Source organism: Erinaceus europaeus, chromosome 4, assembly GCF_950295315.1.
Source record: "Erinaceus europaeus chromosome 4, mEriEur2.1, whole genome shotgun sequence".
In the NCBI taxonomy this organism is placed as follows: domain Eukaryota; kingdom Metazoa; phylum Chordata; class Mammalia; order Eulipotyphla; family Erinaceidae; genus Erinaceus; species Erinaceus europaeus.
Genome location: NC_080165.1, coordinates 105,653,593 through 105,671,977, shown reverse-complemented (window position 1 = coordinate 105,671,977; position 18,385 = coordinate 105,653,593). Strand labels below are relative to the sequence as shown.

Here is an 18,385-nt window from a genome sequence, read left to right as displayed (position 1 = left end):
CTCTCCTCTCCTCTCCTCTCCTCTCCTCTCCCCTCCCCTCCCCTCCCCTCCCCTCCCCTCTCCTCTCCCAGATCAACTAGGAATACCAAAGGAGACCACCCGGACCGAAACAAGACAGGACTAGAATGACCACAGGAACCCAGTAAATCACCCGTGAGTACAAACACGCGTGGCCGGTGATAGAGAGGAGAGAGGGGCCTAAGGAGAGATTAAGTGACTGCTAACAGTTCAGCAGTTTATCAGTGGAGACAACACCTCCAGTCTGCTCCACAACAAGGGGACAGCTGAAGGGAGGAAAGGACTCCCCAGAGACTCACCAAGTGCAACTCTGAGTCTCCATTGCTACTACCCTCAGAATCTGGAGCAGCAACAGGGAGGGACACCAGAGGACAGAGATGTAACCGGGAAACTCAGGAGAAGACCTATACCTCGGTGGCATAGCTGAGGGGCTGTGAAAGTCTCTTTGTATAACCACTGGATTATCTCTGCCAAACCCTGCTTTATCTCTTGGTCAGGAGTCAGTGATTAAGCTAAGAAGCCTATTGATAGTTTAAAAGCCCTCAGGCTCCCATAGCCTACAGGGAAGAAAAAAAAAAGAGGCTTTTACACCACTGAGTTCCAACTCAGGGATTGAAAAAACTGTTAACTTCCAGCACCACGGTAAACCCTTTAATTAAATTACTTAGACACAAGTCAATCCAGGCAATAGTGATCAATAATTTGAAAAGTACTGATAAAGGGAACTCATAACATAATATATAAAATGGTTAAAACAACAAGAAAAAATATTGGAGAATCGAACCAGGACAAGAGTCCAGCTAAAAGTCCTCCAGAGGGTGAAGCACAAAACAACGAGTTCAACATCCAAACATTAGCTAAGGAAATAATAACAGGGGTGAGTAAAGAATTTGAAAAAATTGTAATCAGAAATGCAGGAATAACAAATGAGAATATGGAAGAAAATTCTAATTATCTCATGGTTATTAGAGAGCTGAAAGCTGAAATCGCTGAGCTAAGAAGGCAACTAGCTGAACAAGCTAAAACAGTATCAGAGCAGGGCAACAAAATAGATGAACTCCAGAAAGCAGTAGAGGGCAGAGAGAATAGAATCTATGAGGCTGAAGACAGAATTAGCAAGATTGAGGATGAATTAGAGACAACTAAAAAAGAAGTAAGAGATCTCAAAAAAAGATTAAGAGATGCTGAAAACAACAACAGAGTCCTATGGGATGACTTCAAAAGAAACAATATACGCATTATTGGCTTACCAGAGTAAGAAAGAGAAGGAGAGGAAGAAAGCATTCTCCAGGCCATAATAGCTGAAAATTTCTCTAGTCTCGACAACACCAAAGACATAAAGATTCAAGAAGCCCAGAGGGTCCCAAACAGAATTAACCCAGACCTAAAGACACCAAGACATGTCACACTTAGAATGGAAAGGAATAAGGATAAAGAAAGGATCCTCAAGGCTGCAAGAGAAAAACAGAGTCACCTACAAAGGAAAACCCATAAGATTAGCAGCAGACTTCTTCATACAAACACTACAGGCAAGAAGAGAATGGCAAGATATCTATCGAGTGCTCAATGAGAAAGGCTTTCAGCCAAGAATACTATATCCTGCTAGACTGTCATTCAGACTAGATGGAAGTATCAAAACCTTCTCAGACAAGCAACAGTTGAAGGAAGCAACCATCACCAAGCCTGCCCTGAAAGAAGTTCTGAAAGGTCTCCTATAAACAACCAGACCACCACAAATAGGACATATATCAAAACACTCTAAAACTCTACAAGAATGGCGTTAAAATATCTTCAATCTTTGATATCAATAAATGTCAATGGCCTGAATTCACCTATTAAAAGACACAGAGTAGGAAGATGGATCAGAAAACACAACCCAACAATATCTGTCTACAGATATTGAAACCCAACTAACTCAACAAGACAAACACAGACTTAAAGTGAAAGGATGGAAAACTATCATACAAGCCAATGGCCCACAAAAAAGGGCAGGAACAGCTATTCTCATATCTGACACAATAGACTTTAAAATAGATAAGATTAAAAAAGATAGGAATGGATACTACTTAATGCTCAGAGGATCAGTCAATCAAGAGGACTTAACAATTATTAACATCTATGCACCCAATGAGAAACCATCTAAATACATCAAACTTCTACTGAAAGAGCTACAGCAATATATTAACAGTAACACAATCATAGTAGGGGACTTCAACACCCCACTATCTCAACTTGACAGATCATCCAGGCAGAAAATCAGTAAAGACATAAGGGAGCTAAATGAAGAGATAGATAAACTAGAACTATTGGACATTTTCAGAGTCATTCATCCCAAGAAACTGGAATACACATTTTACTCAAATCCACATGGATCATTCTCAAGGATAGACCATATGTTAGGCCACAAAGACAGCCTCAGCCTATTCAAGAGCACTGAAATCATCCCAAGCATCTTCTCAGACCACAGTGGAATTAAACTAACACTTAACAATCAACAAAAGATTAGTAACAGTCCCAAAATGTGGAAGCTCAACAGTACACTTCTTAACAACTTCTGGGTCAAAGAGGAAATCAAGGAAGAAATCAAAACGTTTCGAGAGTTCAATGAAAATGAAGACACAAGCTATCAAAATATTTGGGACACAGCTAAAGCAGTCCTAAGAGGGAAGTTCATAGCTATACAAGAACACATTAGGAAACAAGAAAAAGCACAAATAAACAGCCTGATTGCACATCTTAAAGACTTAGGAGAAGAACAACAAAGGAATCCTAAAGCAACCAGAAGGACAGAAATCACTAAAGTTAGGGCAGAAATAAATAACATTGAGAATAGAAAAACCATACAAAAGATCAATGAAAGTAAATGTTGGTTCTTCGAAAGAGTAAACAAAATCAACAAACCTTTAGCCAGACTCACAATACAAAAAAGGGAGAAGACCCAAATAAATCGGATAGTAAATGAAAGAGGACATATCACAACAGACACTGCAGAAATTCAACATATCAAGCGAGGCTTCTATGAACAACTATATGCCACCAAGCTAGAGAACCTGGATGAAATGAATGATTTCCTAGATACCTACCAACTTCCAAAACTAAGTAAAGAGGAAGTGGATAACAGGAACAGGCCCATCACAGCTGATGAAATTGAAACAGTTATCAAAAATCTCCCCAAAAATAAAAGTCCTGGACAAATGAATTCTACAAAACCTTCAAAGAAGAACTAATACCTCTACTTTTAAAATTCTTCCAGAAGATTGAAGACACTGGAATACTCCCTGCCAGCTTCTATGAAGCCAAGATCACTCTGATACCAAAAGCAGACAGGGACACAACCAAAAAGGAAAACTACAGACCAATATCTCTGATGAACATAGATGTGAAAATATTGAACAAAATTCTAGCCAACCGGATACAGCAGTATATCAAAAAGCTTGTTCATCATGACCAAGTGGGGTTTATCCCAGGCATGCAAGGTTGGTTTAATATACGTAAATCAATCAATGTGATCCACCACATCAACAAAAGCAAGACCAAAAACCACATGGTCATATCAATAGATGCAGAGAAAGCCTTTGACAAAATACAACATCCCTTTATGATCAAAACACTACAAAAAATGGGAATAGATGGAAAATTCCTGAAGATAGTGGAGTCTATATATAGCAAACCTACAGCCAACATCTTACTCAATGGTGAAAAACTGGAGGCATTTCCCCTCAGATCAGGTACTAGACAGGGCTGCCCACTATCACCATTACTATTCAACATAGTGTTGGAAGTTCTTGCCATAGCAATCAGGCAGGAACAAGGAATTAAAGGGATACAGATTAGAAGAGAAGAAGTCAAACTCTCCTTATTTGCAGATAACATGATAGTATACATGGAAAAACCTAAGGAATCCAGCAAGAAGCTTTTGGAAATCATCAGGCAATACAGTAATGTGTCAGGCTATAAAATTAACATTCAAAAGTCAGTGGCATTCCTCTATGCAAACACTAAGTTAGAAGAAATTGAAATCCAGAAATCAGTTCCTTTTTCTATAGCAACAAAAACAATAAAATATCTAGGAGTAAACCTAACCAAAGAAGTGAAAGACTTGTATACTGAAAATTATGAGTCACTACACAAAGAAATTGAAAAAGACACAAAGAAGTGGAAAGATATTCCATGTTCATGGGCTGGAAGAATTAACATCATCAAAATGAATATATTACCCAGAGCCATCTATAAATTTAATACTATCCCCATCAAGATCCCAAGCACATTTTTTAGGAGAATTGAAAAAATGCTACAAATGTTTATCTGGAACCAGAAAAGACCTAGAATTGCCAAACACTCTTGAGAAAAAAGAACAGAACCGGAGGCATCACACTCCCAGATCTCAAACTGTATTATAGGGCCATTGTCATCAAAACTGCTTGGTACTGGAACATGAACAGACACACTGACCAGTGGAATAGAACTGAGAGCCCAGAAATGAGGCCCCACACGTATGGACATCTAATCTTTGACAAAGGGGCCCAGACTATTATATGGGGGAAGCAGAGTCTCTTCAACAAATGGTGTTGGAAACAATGGGTTGAAACATGCAGAAGAATGAAACTGAATCACTGTATTTCACCAAATACAAAAGTAAATTCCAAGTGGATCAAGGACTTGGATGTTAGACCAGAAACTATCAGATACTTAGAGGAAAATATTGGCAGAACTTTTTTCCGCATAAATTTTAAAGACATTTTCAATGAAACGAATCCAATTACAAGGAAGACTAAGGCAAGTAGAAACCTATGGGACTACATCAAATTAAAAAGCTTCTTCACAGCAAAAGAAACCACTACCCAAACCAAGAGACCCCTCAAAGAATGGGAGAAGATCTTTACATGCAATACATCAGATAAGAGTTTAATAACCAACATATATAAAGAGCTTGCCAGACTCAACAACAAGACAACAAATAACCTCATCCAAAAATGGGGGGAGGACTTGGACAGAATATTCACCACAGAAGAGATGCAAAAGGCTGAGAAACACATGAAAAAATGCTCCAAGTCTCTGATTGTCAGAGAAATGCAAATCAAGACAACAATGAGATATCACTTCACTCCTGTGAGAATGTTATACATCAGAAAAGGTAACAGCAGCAAATGCTGGAGAGGGTGTGGGGTCAAAGGAACCCTCCTGCACTGCTGGTGGGAATGTCAATTGGTCCAACCTCTGTGGAGAACAGTCTGGAGAACTCTCAGAAGGCTAGAAACGGACCTACCCTATGACCCTGCAATTCCCCTCCTCGGGATATATCCTAAGGAACCCAACACATCCATCCAAAAAGATCTGTGTACACATATGTTCTTGGCAGCACACTTTGTAATAGCCAAAACCTGGAAGCAACCCAGGTGTCCAACAACAGATGAGTGGCTGAGCAAGTTGTGGTATATATACACAATGGAATACTACTCAGCTGTAAAAAATGGTGACTTCACTGTTTTCAGCCGATCTTGGATGGACCTTGAAAAAATCATGTTGAGTGAAATAAGTCAGAAACAGAAGGATGAATAGGGGATGATCTCACTCTCAGGCCGAAGTTGAAAAACAAGATTAGAAAAGAAAACACAAATCGAACCTGAAATGGAATTGGAGTATTACACCAAAGTAAAAGACTCTGGGGTGGGTGGGTCGGTAGGGAGAATACAGGTCCATGAAAGATGATAATGACATAGTGGGGGTTGTATTGTTAAATGGGAATCTGGGGAATGTTATGCATGTACAAACTATTGTATTTACTGTTGAATGTAAAACATTAATTCCCCAATAAAGAAATAAATTATTTAAAAAAAATGAATAGTGCAATTTAGGAAAAGTTTGTTTTATATAAAAAAATAAAGAGAATAAAAGCTATTATATAGATAATTTTGGAATTATCAAGCTTTTCTTAAAACAAATTAAGACTTTGAGAAAGTCAAACAGTTCAGATAATGAGGTGGCAGATCTGATTAAAGAGGGATAAAGAAGGAGTTGGGCAGTAGTGCAGCAGGTTAAGCGGACGTGGCGCAAAGCCCAAGGACCAGCTTAAGGATCCTGGTTCGAGCCCCCAGCCCCCCACCTGCAGGGGAGTCACTTCACAAGTGGTGAAGCAGGTCTGCAGGTGTCTATCTTTCTCTCTCCCTTTCTGTCTTCTCCTCCTCTCTATTTTTCTCTGTCCTATACAACAATGACGACATCAATAACAACAACAACAACTACAACAACAATAAAAAACAAGGGCAACAAAAGAGAAAATAAATAAATATATTTAAAAAATTAAAAAAAAAAGAGGGATAAAGAATAGGAAAGCTATCAAGGGAAGGGATGGGATACAGAGTTCTGGTGGTGGGAATTGTGTAGAGTTGTACCCCTCTTTTCCTATGGTTTTTGTCAGTATTTATTATAAATATAAATTTTAAAAAAGGCACCTGAAGTTTAGTACTATTAAGCAATCTGTATTCTGTGTGAGTGTTTCTATATTATCATACTGTGATCAGACTTTCAAATCAATGACAGTGCAAAAAGATGACTAAAGCACACAACACAGTACAGAAGTACAGTCCTGTTAATTGGAGACCAGAGAGGCAGAAGTTAGAAAAATGAAATGGAATCCATCACAGCAGATTTAGAAAACATATTCTAATCACTCTATTCCTAGAACTGCAATTTTCCCTCTATCTCTAAACACTTCATCAACATTTTTTAATACATCCTAAATTGTGGGAAGGAAAAAAGAAAAGCTTCATTGTCAGTTTGTGAACTACTATCTACTATATACAATCTGCCAGAAGGAACATTTAGATCTCTTTTTAGATATTGATTTCTTCAGTTTGTACAAAGTAGGAAGAAGTAGCTATATTATACCTGGTTACTATGCAGTCTTAGAAAACTGTGAAGTACAATAAAATAAATAAAAATCCTGTCATGCTTCAAAAGAAAAAAAAATCCTATGCCCAATGTACATATGGCCTAAAATCATTTTAATATAAAATGCCTCCTATAAACTAGGCATTAAAAACTTTTTAAAAGTTATCTTTATTTATTGGATAGAGACAGCCAGAAATTTGAGAGGGGAAGGGGAGAGAAATGGAGAGACACCTCCAGCCCTGCTTCACCGCTTGTGAAGCTTTCCCCCTGCAGGTGGGGACCAGAGGCTTAAACCCAGGTCCTTGCACATTGTAACATGTGCACTCAATCAGGTGTGCCATCACCTGGCCCCCTAAACCAGGCATTTTTATAAATCCATTTTTAACCTGTTAAAGCTGAGCTGAAATATGCCATTTTTGGAAAGAAGAAGAATTATCTCACTGGGGCCAGGCAGTGGTACACCTGGTTCAGCACACACACTACAGTGCTCAAGGACCCAGGGGTCCCCACCTGCAAGGGGAAGCTTCATGAGTGGTGAAGCAGTGCTGTAGTTATCTTTCTGTTTCTCTATGTAACCCCAATTTGTCTCCAGTAATCAATATTTAAAAAAAAAAAGAATGATCTCATTAATCAAATCACTTCAGAGAAATCTTACTGGAGTTTTAGTCACAGGTAGCTTTGCTGGTGCGGTTCCAGGTTTCATGCCTGCTGCAGTGCTGGCTGGAGCAGAAATGTAGCTGACCAGGGTGGCTGCTTGTCCAGGTGTGACCACTGGCATAGCTGGCACACAAGCTGTTCCTACTGGCAGACTAGTTGGTGGTAAGCAGGTGCTTGTAGTGGAAGTTATGGGCTTGCTTGGTGCCACAGCAGTGGTCGGGACACCTGGTGTGACAGTGGTCTCCACTACCAGCGATGTCTCAACTGAGACAGAAGTGTGTTGAGTGCCAGATGAACCATGTTCACTGAAGAGAGATCGAAGCTTTTCTTCCAGAGTCTTTATGTCGTCAATCCCAGCTTTGGGCTGTGCATCAGCATCAATTTCAGGACAGTGAGTGTGGGGCTGGTTGGGAAGTAAAGCTGGCTGAGGCTGACTATGAATCAGTGTCTGCTGCACAGCAGGTACATTTGCAACAGGTTGTGCCAGGGGCAGGATACTAGGTACTTGGGGAAGTAAAGGTGTGGAAGTAGCTCCTGTTGCTTGGGGCAAGACAGGAGTAGAAGCTACACCTGATGGAATGACCAAAGGATGCACCCCACCAGGATGAGAAATAGAGCTAGATAGTCCTGTTGCTGGGGAGGAGGCGGAAGATGCTGCAGAGAAGGACAAAGCAGTTGTACTGCTATGAGATATCTTATCCAGTGAGTGTGCACTAACTACTACTGTTTCGGCCAGAGCAGGAGCAGAGGTGCTGCTGCTCAGCTGAACGGACGGCTGTGAAGTCATGCCTGATAGTGGTGTGGTGGCAGAAACTGGTGCCAATGTGGCTGCCCCAGTGGTACTACTTGTTGCCTGCTGAGATAATGCAGGCGTAGGTTTAACACCTGGGGCAGCAACACTGCTCACTGTAGAGACTGGAGCAAGTGAAGCTGTTATAGAGGGGTAAGTCCCTATGCTAGAAACAGTGCTCCCTGATGTGGGAGCCTGAACTGACTGGGATGTTGTAGATAACGAGACAACTACAGGTATTGTGATGTTCGAAGCCACACTGGAAACCACTGGTGATTCAGACACAGGTGATACAGTGAGACCACTTGAAGTTAACACACTTGTGTTGGTGGGGACCCCGGCACCTGCCTTTTCAGTGGGCACTGTAACCTCAGACTGAGTTACTGATGTGGAGATATCACTAAGTGGGCTGCTAGTTGCAGGGACTGACACTGAAGGTGTGGCTGCTGTTGAGGCTGGGACTCCAGCAAGGCTGCTGGAGGAAGGTACTGCAGGAAATGCTGGTCCTGTATGACTGAAGTTGGGAGGTGCTGTATTGGGTCCTTCTGTCATCTGAGCATGTCTAAGTTCAGAAAAGGCCTGCTGCAGACTCAGGGATGAAGCAGAGTGAGACAAATTCATTCCAGCCACCTGTGATGTAGAGGAAGCAACTGCAAAGGAAAACAAAAAATTTAGACTTGGTACATTCTAAAATGTTTCCCAAGGAAATGGCAGACTATAAACAAGCAAAATTAAGCAGCAGTTTCATCCAAATAAATTTAGCTTGTTACATACTTACTGGGTTGTTGGAAAAGTCATGATGCATTTTTGTACAGAAAATGATGTCAGCATCTTTTTTCTGACAACCTAATATTTTTTAAATTCAATTAATTTATTTAAAAAAGGAGACATTAACAAAACCGTAGGATAGGAGGGGTACAACTCTACATAATTCCCACCACCAGATCTCCATATCCTATCCCCTCCCCCGATAGCTTTCCCATTCTTTATCCCTCTGGGAGTATGGTCCATTGTCAACCCAGTATTTCTGGAACCCTCCTCTTAAGAGATCCCCAATAAATAAATTAAAAAAAAAATTTTTTTTCCAAAGCATATGCAACACTACTAAGGGAAAAGAAATATATACACGTCTGTTAATCTTCTTTAAAATTTTTATCTAGCAGGGGTCTAGGCAGTAGTGCATTTGCACACATTATTACCATGCTCAAGGATCTGGGTTTAAGTCCCTATTCCTCACCTATAGGGGGGGAAGCTATACAAGTGGTAAAGCAGTGCTACAGGCATTTCTCTCTTTTTTCCCTCACCTTCTTCCTCTCAATTTCTCTCTGTCCTATATAAAGGAAAAAAAAATCTAGCATGGTCATTCTTTTGTCTCTTTCTTTAATCCTACTCATCAATTTTCCCCTTCTGCATATGTATACTTCTTGGTTATGATTCAACAATATACTTTTCTTTATTGTTTATGTGATCATGTGAACTACTGCTTGATGACAAGATTCCAACACAGGAGAGATTCTGTTAGATTTGTAGAAGCATGTGGTAAAAGCAATCCCATACCTGTATCTGATGCTTCACTGCTAAAGACTTTTGATTCTCGTAATCGACTTTCTGGCACAGGACTCACTATAAACCGTCTTCCAGCAGAATGGACAACTTGAGTTAAAGAACTGGTAGGAATGCCTGGTTAAAAATATACATACCACACACTCATATTACTACATACTTATTTACTCTGTATACATATAATCATCAATTAGCAGTTTCAAGATATTGTTGTTAGCACACAACCTTAAGAGCAAACATGGAAAGGAAAGAAATTCACCTATTTGTTGTGGTGGTGAAGATGCAGGAACTGGTTGTTTGAACTCTCCTTCCAATTTCTACAAAAAAACAAAGGTTAAATTTTCAAACGCAATCTCAGCAAGTTGGCAAAGCAAAATGCAGTAAGAGAACATAAATGTTTGGCAAGCTCAGACAAAGCTATAATTGTGTAATCAGTGGACATTCTGTATGGGAAATTTCGGCAATATAGATACATTTTAAGTGAAGTTTCACTATGGACATGAGAGCTTACTTGAGAGCCTGAAAAGCCATAGACATCCTTTCTCTGCAGACTCTCCAAGCCCTGGTCACCCTCTGGTTCCACACTCACATCCTCACTGAGCATTTCATCAGCTTTTTCAATAATTTCCCGCACTTGATCCACAAATGACTCTCTTTCTACTGCGAGAATAAAATCATTGTTCACCTGTAGAAGAAATTTCTTATTAGTACGATGCTTTACAGAATTGAAGTCGATTAACATTTTCGTGACTTCTGCCCTATTTGCATACTTTGTAATTATTTGGCATATATGTTAGGTCAATACCTAACTAGACACATCCTAGATAAGAACATCAAGTCACAAGCTAGGCACTCTATATTACCATTGAAATAAACACAAATGTCAAGAAATGACAAAATACAGCACATCTATGTAGGCACTGGATGTTAACATTAAGCATGTGGCCAAATTTGGCACTCAAAAGGCAGACATACCATAATTGTTGCTATCTCTTCGGGGTTATCACCATCTAAATCAAATTTAAATGTGACCATTTTCCGATTATGAGTTTCTAACTGACATTCTACCACCCGATCTCCTTTATTTGAAACCTAGAAATAAAAAAGATAAAGACCATAGTCAGCTTTGTTATTGCATTTCAGAAAAAATAATGCAGATTACCACTTGAACCTGATGTTGATACCTTTCGTTTGAGAACTGGTCTTTGTGCCTCTAATTTGGTAATAAGTAAGCTTCTTACTGATCTTTCACTGAAGAATCTAGAAGGAATTCAGTCTTTCTTCTACAAATTGAAGCTCTTTTATTATTTTTCTAAAATGTAAGTAGTGTCCTATCACAGAAATGTGGAAAGTCGCAATGTCATCTGCATAGCTAGAACATCTTCAATTAATGCACCAGTGCCTTAAGAAGTACTTAAATGAGGGGCCAGGAGGTGGCAGTGTGAAAAGTGCTGAACTCTTTCTTTCTTACATTTATTTATGTATTGGATAGAGACAGCCAGAAATTGAAAGGGAAAGAGAGATAGAGAGCAAGAGAGACAGAAAGACACCTGCGTTTCACCACCTGTGAAGTTTCCCACCTGCAAGTAGGGACCAGGGTCTCGAACCTGGGACCTGGCGCACTGTGATTTGTGTGCTTAACCAGGTGCGCCACCACCTGGCCCCAGTACTAAACTCTTAAGCATGAGGTCTTAAGTATAATCCATGGCAAAGTATGTGCTAGAGTGATGGCTCTGGCTCACTTCTCCTTAGTAATATGTAGATATTAAAGGGGGGGGGAGATACTTAAAATGATGTAACTATACAATACTCCAATCAGCAACACCACTTACATTCAAAATTCTCAGTTTTGGGCGAGAAGTCTTTTCATGGCGAGAGCGACTTCTTACAGATTTTCGGTAATGCCGTTTAGTAGTTCTCCCTTCATGTCTTCCACTGGATGATGGGACATTTTCATTACCATCACTCATACCAGAAGCAACATCTGAATGTGCACTTGAGGAAAAAAAAAAAAGTTCAGTTTACAATATGTGATTCAAGTATTTGATATTTTTGAGTTACACAGCTCTTAGTAAAGGAAGAATTTTATTTTTTATTTTTACATACCTGTCTACAGAAGAGACCATAGTGGTGGGCTGGCTAGGCGGTGGCTGTGCTACTGGGATTGCCTCTGAAGGAGCAATCTGAGAGATGCCCTGAGCACTCTGTGAATAGAAAGAATAATTCACAGCTTGACAGTAGTTTATTTTACTCATTACCCAACTATATGTTTAAATTCTCCCGCTAATTCCACTAAGCACTAAATTTACTAGATAGTCCCAATATTCAGCAGCTATAGTGATCTTAAAAGTTCAAGTTTCTAAAGCTACCCATTGGTATAGACTGCATGGTGTGACATTTGCAACACAGTCTCTAGGTAGTGAGAAACTACAACTTGCCATGCAGCTAACATTTGACCAGAAGTGTGCAATAGGGTAGGCAGAACAAAGTACAAACATGGTTTAGAACTTTCTCCTATTAGGGCAAAAATTATTACTGGGAGCACAGCAGAGTAAGATTCTCTTATGACTGCCAGTGGCAAGAGTTTGTGAAAGGACAAGAATAATGGCTAAAGAATTAGGGAGAGAAGTGAAGTGCTAGTAGGGCTATTCTTCAAGGCACACTCACTTCCCAACAGAACAGCCAGTGGCAACAAGGCCCCCAAATTGGCATTTCATTCTGCTGTAAGAAAAAGTCATTCAGAAATTAGTATAAAATAGCTTCCCAACGAGTTCTAAACCAGGGGAGCCTATGTTTCTCTTTTGTAATTTTTATTCCACAGTATATACTTTATATGCAAATATGCAGTAATTTCCATTTACCTCCAGAGCTGCCTGCTGGGAGGATGTTGTGGGGGTTTGTTGTGCTAAACTCACTGTTGGCTGGGACACTTGAACCTGTCCTCCTACACTGCCCACAGGAACCAAAAGATTTGATTCCACATAAGGCTGCACCATCACAGGAAAATAGCCTGGTGTAGCCAAAGCTTCTGTAGACATGGGAGGGGATAGGACTGTAGAAGGGTTGCAAACAGAAGCCACGCTGGAAGAGGGAGCAATATTGGAATCTCCTGGGTATTGTGGTGGCAGTCGAGGTGGGAAGGCCTGTGACAGAAATGAGGAAGGTGATTTAGTGCAGGCTGGATCATCAAATTAGCAAAACAGCAAGATATTGGGGGGGGGGGGCAGGAGGGAGGAGCAGAAGAATAGTAGCCCATCTCTTTTTAATAACTGAAACGAAATGGTAGAATAGCTTCAGTTTAGAGGACAGGAATGTGCAATTATAATTTAAATTGCTGTTTCCCCTCTTCTAAGAGATTATTTAAATAGGAGGAATACACTTATCTTCTAGCCAGTTTTAAACCAGAGGAAGCAAAAACTTTTTTTTTTTTTTTTGCTTCTTGGGTTATTGCTGGGCTTGATGGAGGCATTACAAATCCACCGCTCCTGGCGGCCATTTTTTCAAGGTTTCATTTCAGTCATTTCCGAACATGCCAGACTTAATAATGTTTCCATCAGTTTTGCTATCTGAAATTTTTTTATTGATACTATATTGGCTATAGTATATGAACAGTAGCCAAATATATATATATATATATATATATATATATATATATACTGAATGAGTTTACGGAATAGTGAGAGAACCACTCTCTCCCCAACATGTGTTAAACCCTCTGGTGCCCTCCTTTGAGTCAGTCAACACAATACCTGATATAGAACATCTCCAGAGGGAAGTGGAACCTCAGCAGCATGTCCAAGGTTAGCTGGTATTCCCATGGACTGAACTGCTGGCTGCAGGAGCTGTGGGTGAACCTGACTTGGTAGCTGAGTCACAGGCTGCAGAAGGGTGGGAAGCTGACTAGGAACCACAGTTGATCCCCCTGGGATTGCAGCTGCTGTAGCAGACGAAGCCAAGGTGAGCAGAGGCTGACTAATGCCAGCTGCCATTGTGATGGGCAGGGATGAGAAACCTGTCTGAGCTGCAGACACATGAGGAGTTGATATGGGAATCTGAGAGACAGAGTACTGAGGGAGTAAGGAAGTAGGGAGTGGCTGCCCCAGAGGGAGGAAGTGAGCACCAGAGTGGACTGGAACAACTGAGGGTTGTGTTGCAACTGGGATCTGAGGTTCGCCTTGGATAGTTGGTATTGGCTGGGAAACAGGAAGCTGGGAAGGTAAAGAGAAACAAAACCAACTTAAAAAACAAAAAAGCAAGAATGCCAAAAGCAAGATTTATGTTAGCCACAAAGAAGGAAAATTAAACAAATATCCTGCATACATTAGTTTAAGTTAATATGCCACATAAGGAAAGGAAAAAGATAACAGGTAATAAAGAGGCTGACAGACTGGCCATTGTTTCAATTCTTTCATTACAGAAAATTCTGCAAATGTTTCATTATTTAACAACGTAATAATAATAAGGCCGTCCCAAAAGTAAGGTTCTTAACAGCTTGATGAAGTATTCTACACAACATAATTCCAATGACATGTGTGCTGTCACTAAATCTATGCTGCTATTTCAGTAGTTATTAAACTTCAAATGATTCACATTAGAAGGTATTGAAAATCCAGTTATGAAGTTCACATTTTTGTCAGAACAGAGTTACCCTTAATTTTGGATGATGTTTCTCTCCTTTCTTTTATCAATAAACAAATGAATCTTTAAAAATATTCAAGCAGTGCTAGGTAGATAGCACAATGGTTGTGCAAAAGATATTCCTGTCTGAGGATCTAAGGCCCCAGATTCAATCCCCAGTGCCACCATAAGCCAGAGCTGAGCTCTGGTCTCTCTTTTTATCTTCCTCTCATTAAAATAATTTTTTTAAAAAAATTAAATTTCTTTCCCAATGGAATTAGAATTCACTTGTACTAAGACAGACCTAATAAAGGTAGGTGTGATGATCACATTTCACTGATTCTAGGATGCAACCATCTGTTTCTATCACCTGACACATTTTCACATTTGTGACACTGGTAAATACAGGTCCAAAAAGGATGTCAGAGAACCTAGTGGGGGTTGTATTATTATATGGAAAACTGGGAAATGTTATGCATGTACAAACTATTGTATTTACTGTCAAATGTAAAACATTAATTCCCCAATAAAGAAATAAAAATAACAATACAAACATTTATATGAAAATGGATCAGTACTGTAAAGCCAAAATATTAGATAAAACTGCCACAATTATAGAAAATATCTCAGGTTCAGTTACCAAGGTACCCTTATTTAGCCTATCAGTTTTAATATCTGTCAAACTGTTTAAACTTACACATCTAAAAGCTAAACATGTCAGTGTGTACCCATTTAGATTAAGTAATGCTTATATGCAAATGCAGCAAGGTTCACTTCATTTTGCCATGAAATGAACTAAATGCAGTATTTTACCACAGCAATAGAAAGGAGAAGTCTATCCACACGAAAGGACAAGTAACAAGGATATATCCTTTTGTAAATTAAGAGTTTACCTGTTTACCAGCTGACACTTGAGGCAAGACCTGTGGAACTTGAGGTTGACTGACTGGCTGTACCGTAGTAGCCTCACTGGAGGTTGATGTCTGTGGAAGTGAATACTGTACTGTCTGTTGAGGAGGGGCTGCTTGCTGTATTCCCTGTAGCTGGTAATAAAATATATTCAGTTTCATTTCAAATGATTAATAGCTTGTTTCTTTTTCTTTTAAATCTTTATTAAAACCAGAGAGAGAACCAGGGCAGCACCCTGGCACATGCATTGCTGGGGAATGACCTCAGGACCCCATGTCTGAGGGTCTAATACCATCTCCCATGGCCACACCCCAAACTAAATTTAGCAATTAACCACGCAGACAAATAAATGCAGAACCACCACCTGTTCTATCAAAATCTGAACTTTATAGCGGATTCTCAAGACACTCTAGTAACTATACTAAAATAAAAATTAAATTTTAATATACTAATTTTATTTCATTTATTATAGGCACAAATATCCTAGTAGTGAACAAACAGCCATATATATGTGTGTGTGTATGTATATATTTTAATCGAGATACAATTAAAACATAAAATCATTGGCTTCAAATATAAAACTAATCATAGATATATACATTGTAAAATGATTGTTCCAAAAAGTCTAGTTAACATTGTCACCACACAGTTGCTAGTATTTTTTTGTTTCTGTGATAAGAACTTAAGATATACTCTCTTGGCAACTTTAGAATATGTAATAAAATACTGGAAACCACAGTGATCATGCTGTATGTATCACATCCTCAGGATTATTTATTTTTTTGTTTACTTTTTTATTATGCACATGAGTACATAGTCTATAATATTTTTGATTTCACATTTATCCCTTACTGTATTCTTATTAATACCAATTAAAATATTAACAGAAATATAATAGTGGCATTACTCATGTTTATTTCATTATGTTGATAATGCATCTTAACACAACCATATCTTTATGTTTATTTGAATGTTCTAGTTTTTAAGACTGTGACATAACACTTTCCCTTTAAGTCATGTCATGAGGTATTCAGTAAGCAAGCATTTTCTGTTTTTCCATGCAAAAATATGCTGTAAATTTTCTGACAATCCAATTGAACAGGGACCCTAAGTTGCCACCCAGATCCATCTGACTTTGGTGCCGTGGCCACTGCTGGGCACTTATGACTATGGACACTAACCTGGTTCAGGTCCACTTGAAATCTGAGCACAGGGACCACAGGGCACTTCTTTCCTCAAATCACTCATCATTGTCAGGCAAGCCCCACTGTTGCCACACTCACAAAGAACTTCAGGCTGGGACCTCCTGACCTTGGTGCCATAACTCTTGCTGGTCATGTGTCACTATGAACACCTATTTTCCCCTATGGCTCACTCAAACTTGGCACAAAGGGAACAATGAACAATCACTCTATATGGACCTCTAAATTATTGCCCAGTCCCACAGAGGCCAGGCACCCATGTCCACACTCAAACCCTACTAAAGCCCTGGAGCACTCGGAACAGTGAACCTCTTGTCAAGTCAAGGCCTACTCAAACTCACTGCTAGGTATTCAAGGTTACAGTCACTGTTAGACACAACTGCCAACTCCTTACCTTCCCAGGGCTCTGCTACACTAGCTGCACAGTTCTATTTCCATAATGATACCCAGGCCACCACCTGAAGCTCTCATTTAGTATCAGACCTAAGAGGACCATACATGTATCAACAGGCCAACACAAATATAACAGACACAACAGAGGGATATAAGCTAATTGACATGGTATTTGGAGCAACAATTTAGTGATGCTTACCAAAACACGGAGGTCAATGGAAGAGAAACTCAGCTAAGTTAGAAAAAGTATGAAGATCAACAGATGTAATAGAACTAAAGAATACAGAGGCTGGGGTGGATGCAAATAGCATAATGGTTATACAAAGACTTCCATGCCTATGGATTCGAAGTCCCAGGTTCCAACCCTCACACCATCATAGGCCAGAGCTATGCAGTGCTCTAGTATTAAAAAAAAAAAAAAAAAAGGAAAAAAAAAAGGGGGGGAGGGAGGAAAGAAAAAGAATACTGCCACTGAACTAACTAAAAAGAAGAAACTGAGGGGCTCCTAGCAGAACAGTAGAAGCTGAGGTCAAATCAACATGCCTGAAGATAATTCAGAGAGACCAGGAAAAAAAAAAAAAAGAATGGAAACAACAAGAGAGAGTCATGTAATGATGTTATGAAAAACAAAGTCTACTCAATTAACTACACAAAAGAAAGTAACAGATATCCCCTAATCTGTCCTGACAGCAACAGTGTTAAAAGACATACTGTATATAGTGGCCAAGAGATATACTGGCAAAAGTGTACACACACACACTAACTAAAGGACAACTATTGTCCCTATAACAACCTCTATTGTAATCATCAAACAAGTAAAATGCAATAAAACTTCAGGTTAACTTAGATTTCACTTAAATCCTAGGTCTATTCCCTCAATTTGAGGCTAGATCCCACCAACCCAATATTGGTCTGGATACAACAAATGACAGTCAATGGTTTAAAAACTTGAAGTCTAACTAAGCACCTTAGTTAGATAAAGGACTATAAAAGCTGGATAAGGGCAAGAAACTGGCTCACTTTAATGATGGCATTTTTGGTCAATACCAGACGACCCTATCATCTGGAGCTCTAGTCAGGGAATCCTAGACTTCTGATAGATCCCTCTCTCTACCACGATTGATCACTGAACATCAACATCAACATAAGCCCTCTTGTGGACCTCTTCAGGAACTTGACCTCACTATAAAGTAGCAATGGTAGGGACTGCCTAACTCTCTGAAGGGAGGCTGGTTGGGTCAGCCTACTCTGCTACTCGAGGAAGACTGGTCCTGAAATGAATGTAGCCTAGAATGTTCCCAGCTGTGACCACGGACTGTGAGCTCAGACTAATAGGGACAAAGAA

The 18,385-nt window shown here is 39.6% G+C and overlaps 1 protein-coding gene across 6 annotated transcripts in view; it reads right to left on the bottom strand.

The window, feature by feature from the left end:
- Nucleotides 1–18,385, bottom strand: part of WNK1 (WNK lysine deficient protein kinase 1) — a 160,542-nt gene that overhangs the window by 28,277 nt on the left and 113,880 nt on the right. For 4 of the 6 annotated variants that reach the window (XM_060190326.1, XM_060190328.1, XM_060190329.1 and 1 more), the window contains 10 exons: nucleotides 15,430–15,579; nucleotides 13,669–14,127; nucleotides 12,781–13,062; nucleotides 12,026–12,123; nucleotides 11,752–11,914; nucleotides 10,895–11,011; nucleotides 10,431–10,604; nucleotides 10,179–10,236; nucleotides 9,914–10,036; nucleotides 7,565–9,006 (listed from right to left, as the gene is read on the bottom strand). In XM_060190326.1, coding sequence (XP_060046309.1) covers nucleotides 7,565–9,006; nucleotides 9,914–10,036; nucleotides 10,179–10,236; nucleotides 10,431–10,604; nucleotides 10,895–11,011; nucleotides 11,752–11,914; nucleotides 12,026–12,123; nucleotides 12,781–13,062; nucleotides 13,669–14,127; nucleotides 15,430–15,579 — 3,066 coding nt within the window. The remainder of the gene's footprint in view (nucleotides 1–7,564; nucleotides 9,007–9,913; nucleotides 10,037–10,178; nucleotides 10,237–10,430; nucleotides 10,605–10,894; nucleotides 11,012–11,751; nucleotides 11,915–12,025; nucleotides 12,124–12,780; nucleotides 13,063–13,668; nucleotides 14,128–15,429; nucleotides 15,580–18,385) is intronic. The other 2 variants (XM_060190330.1, XM_060190332.1) reach the window with 1 other exon arrangement.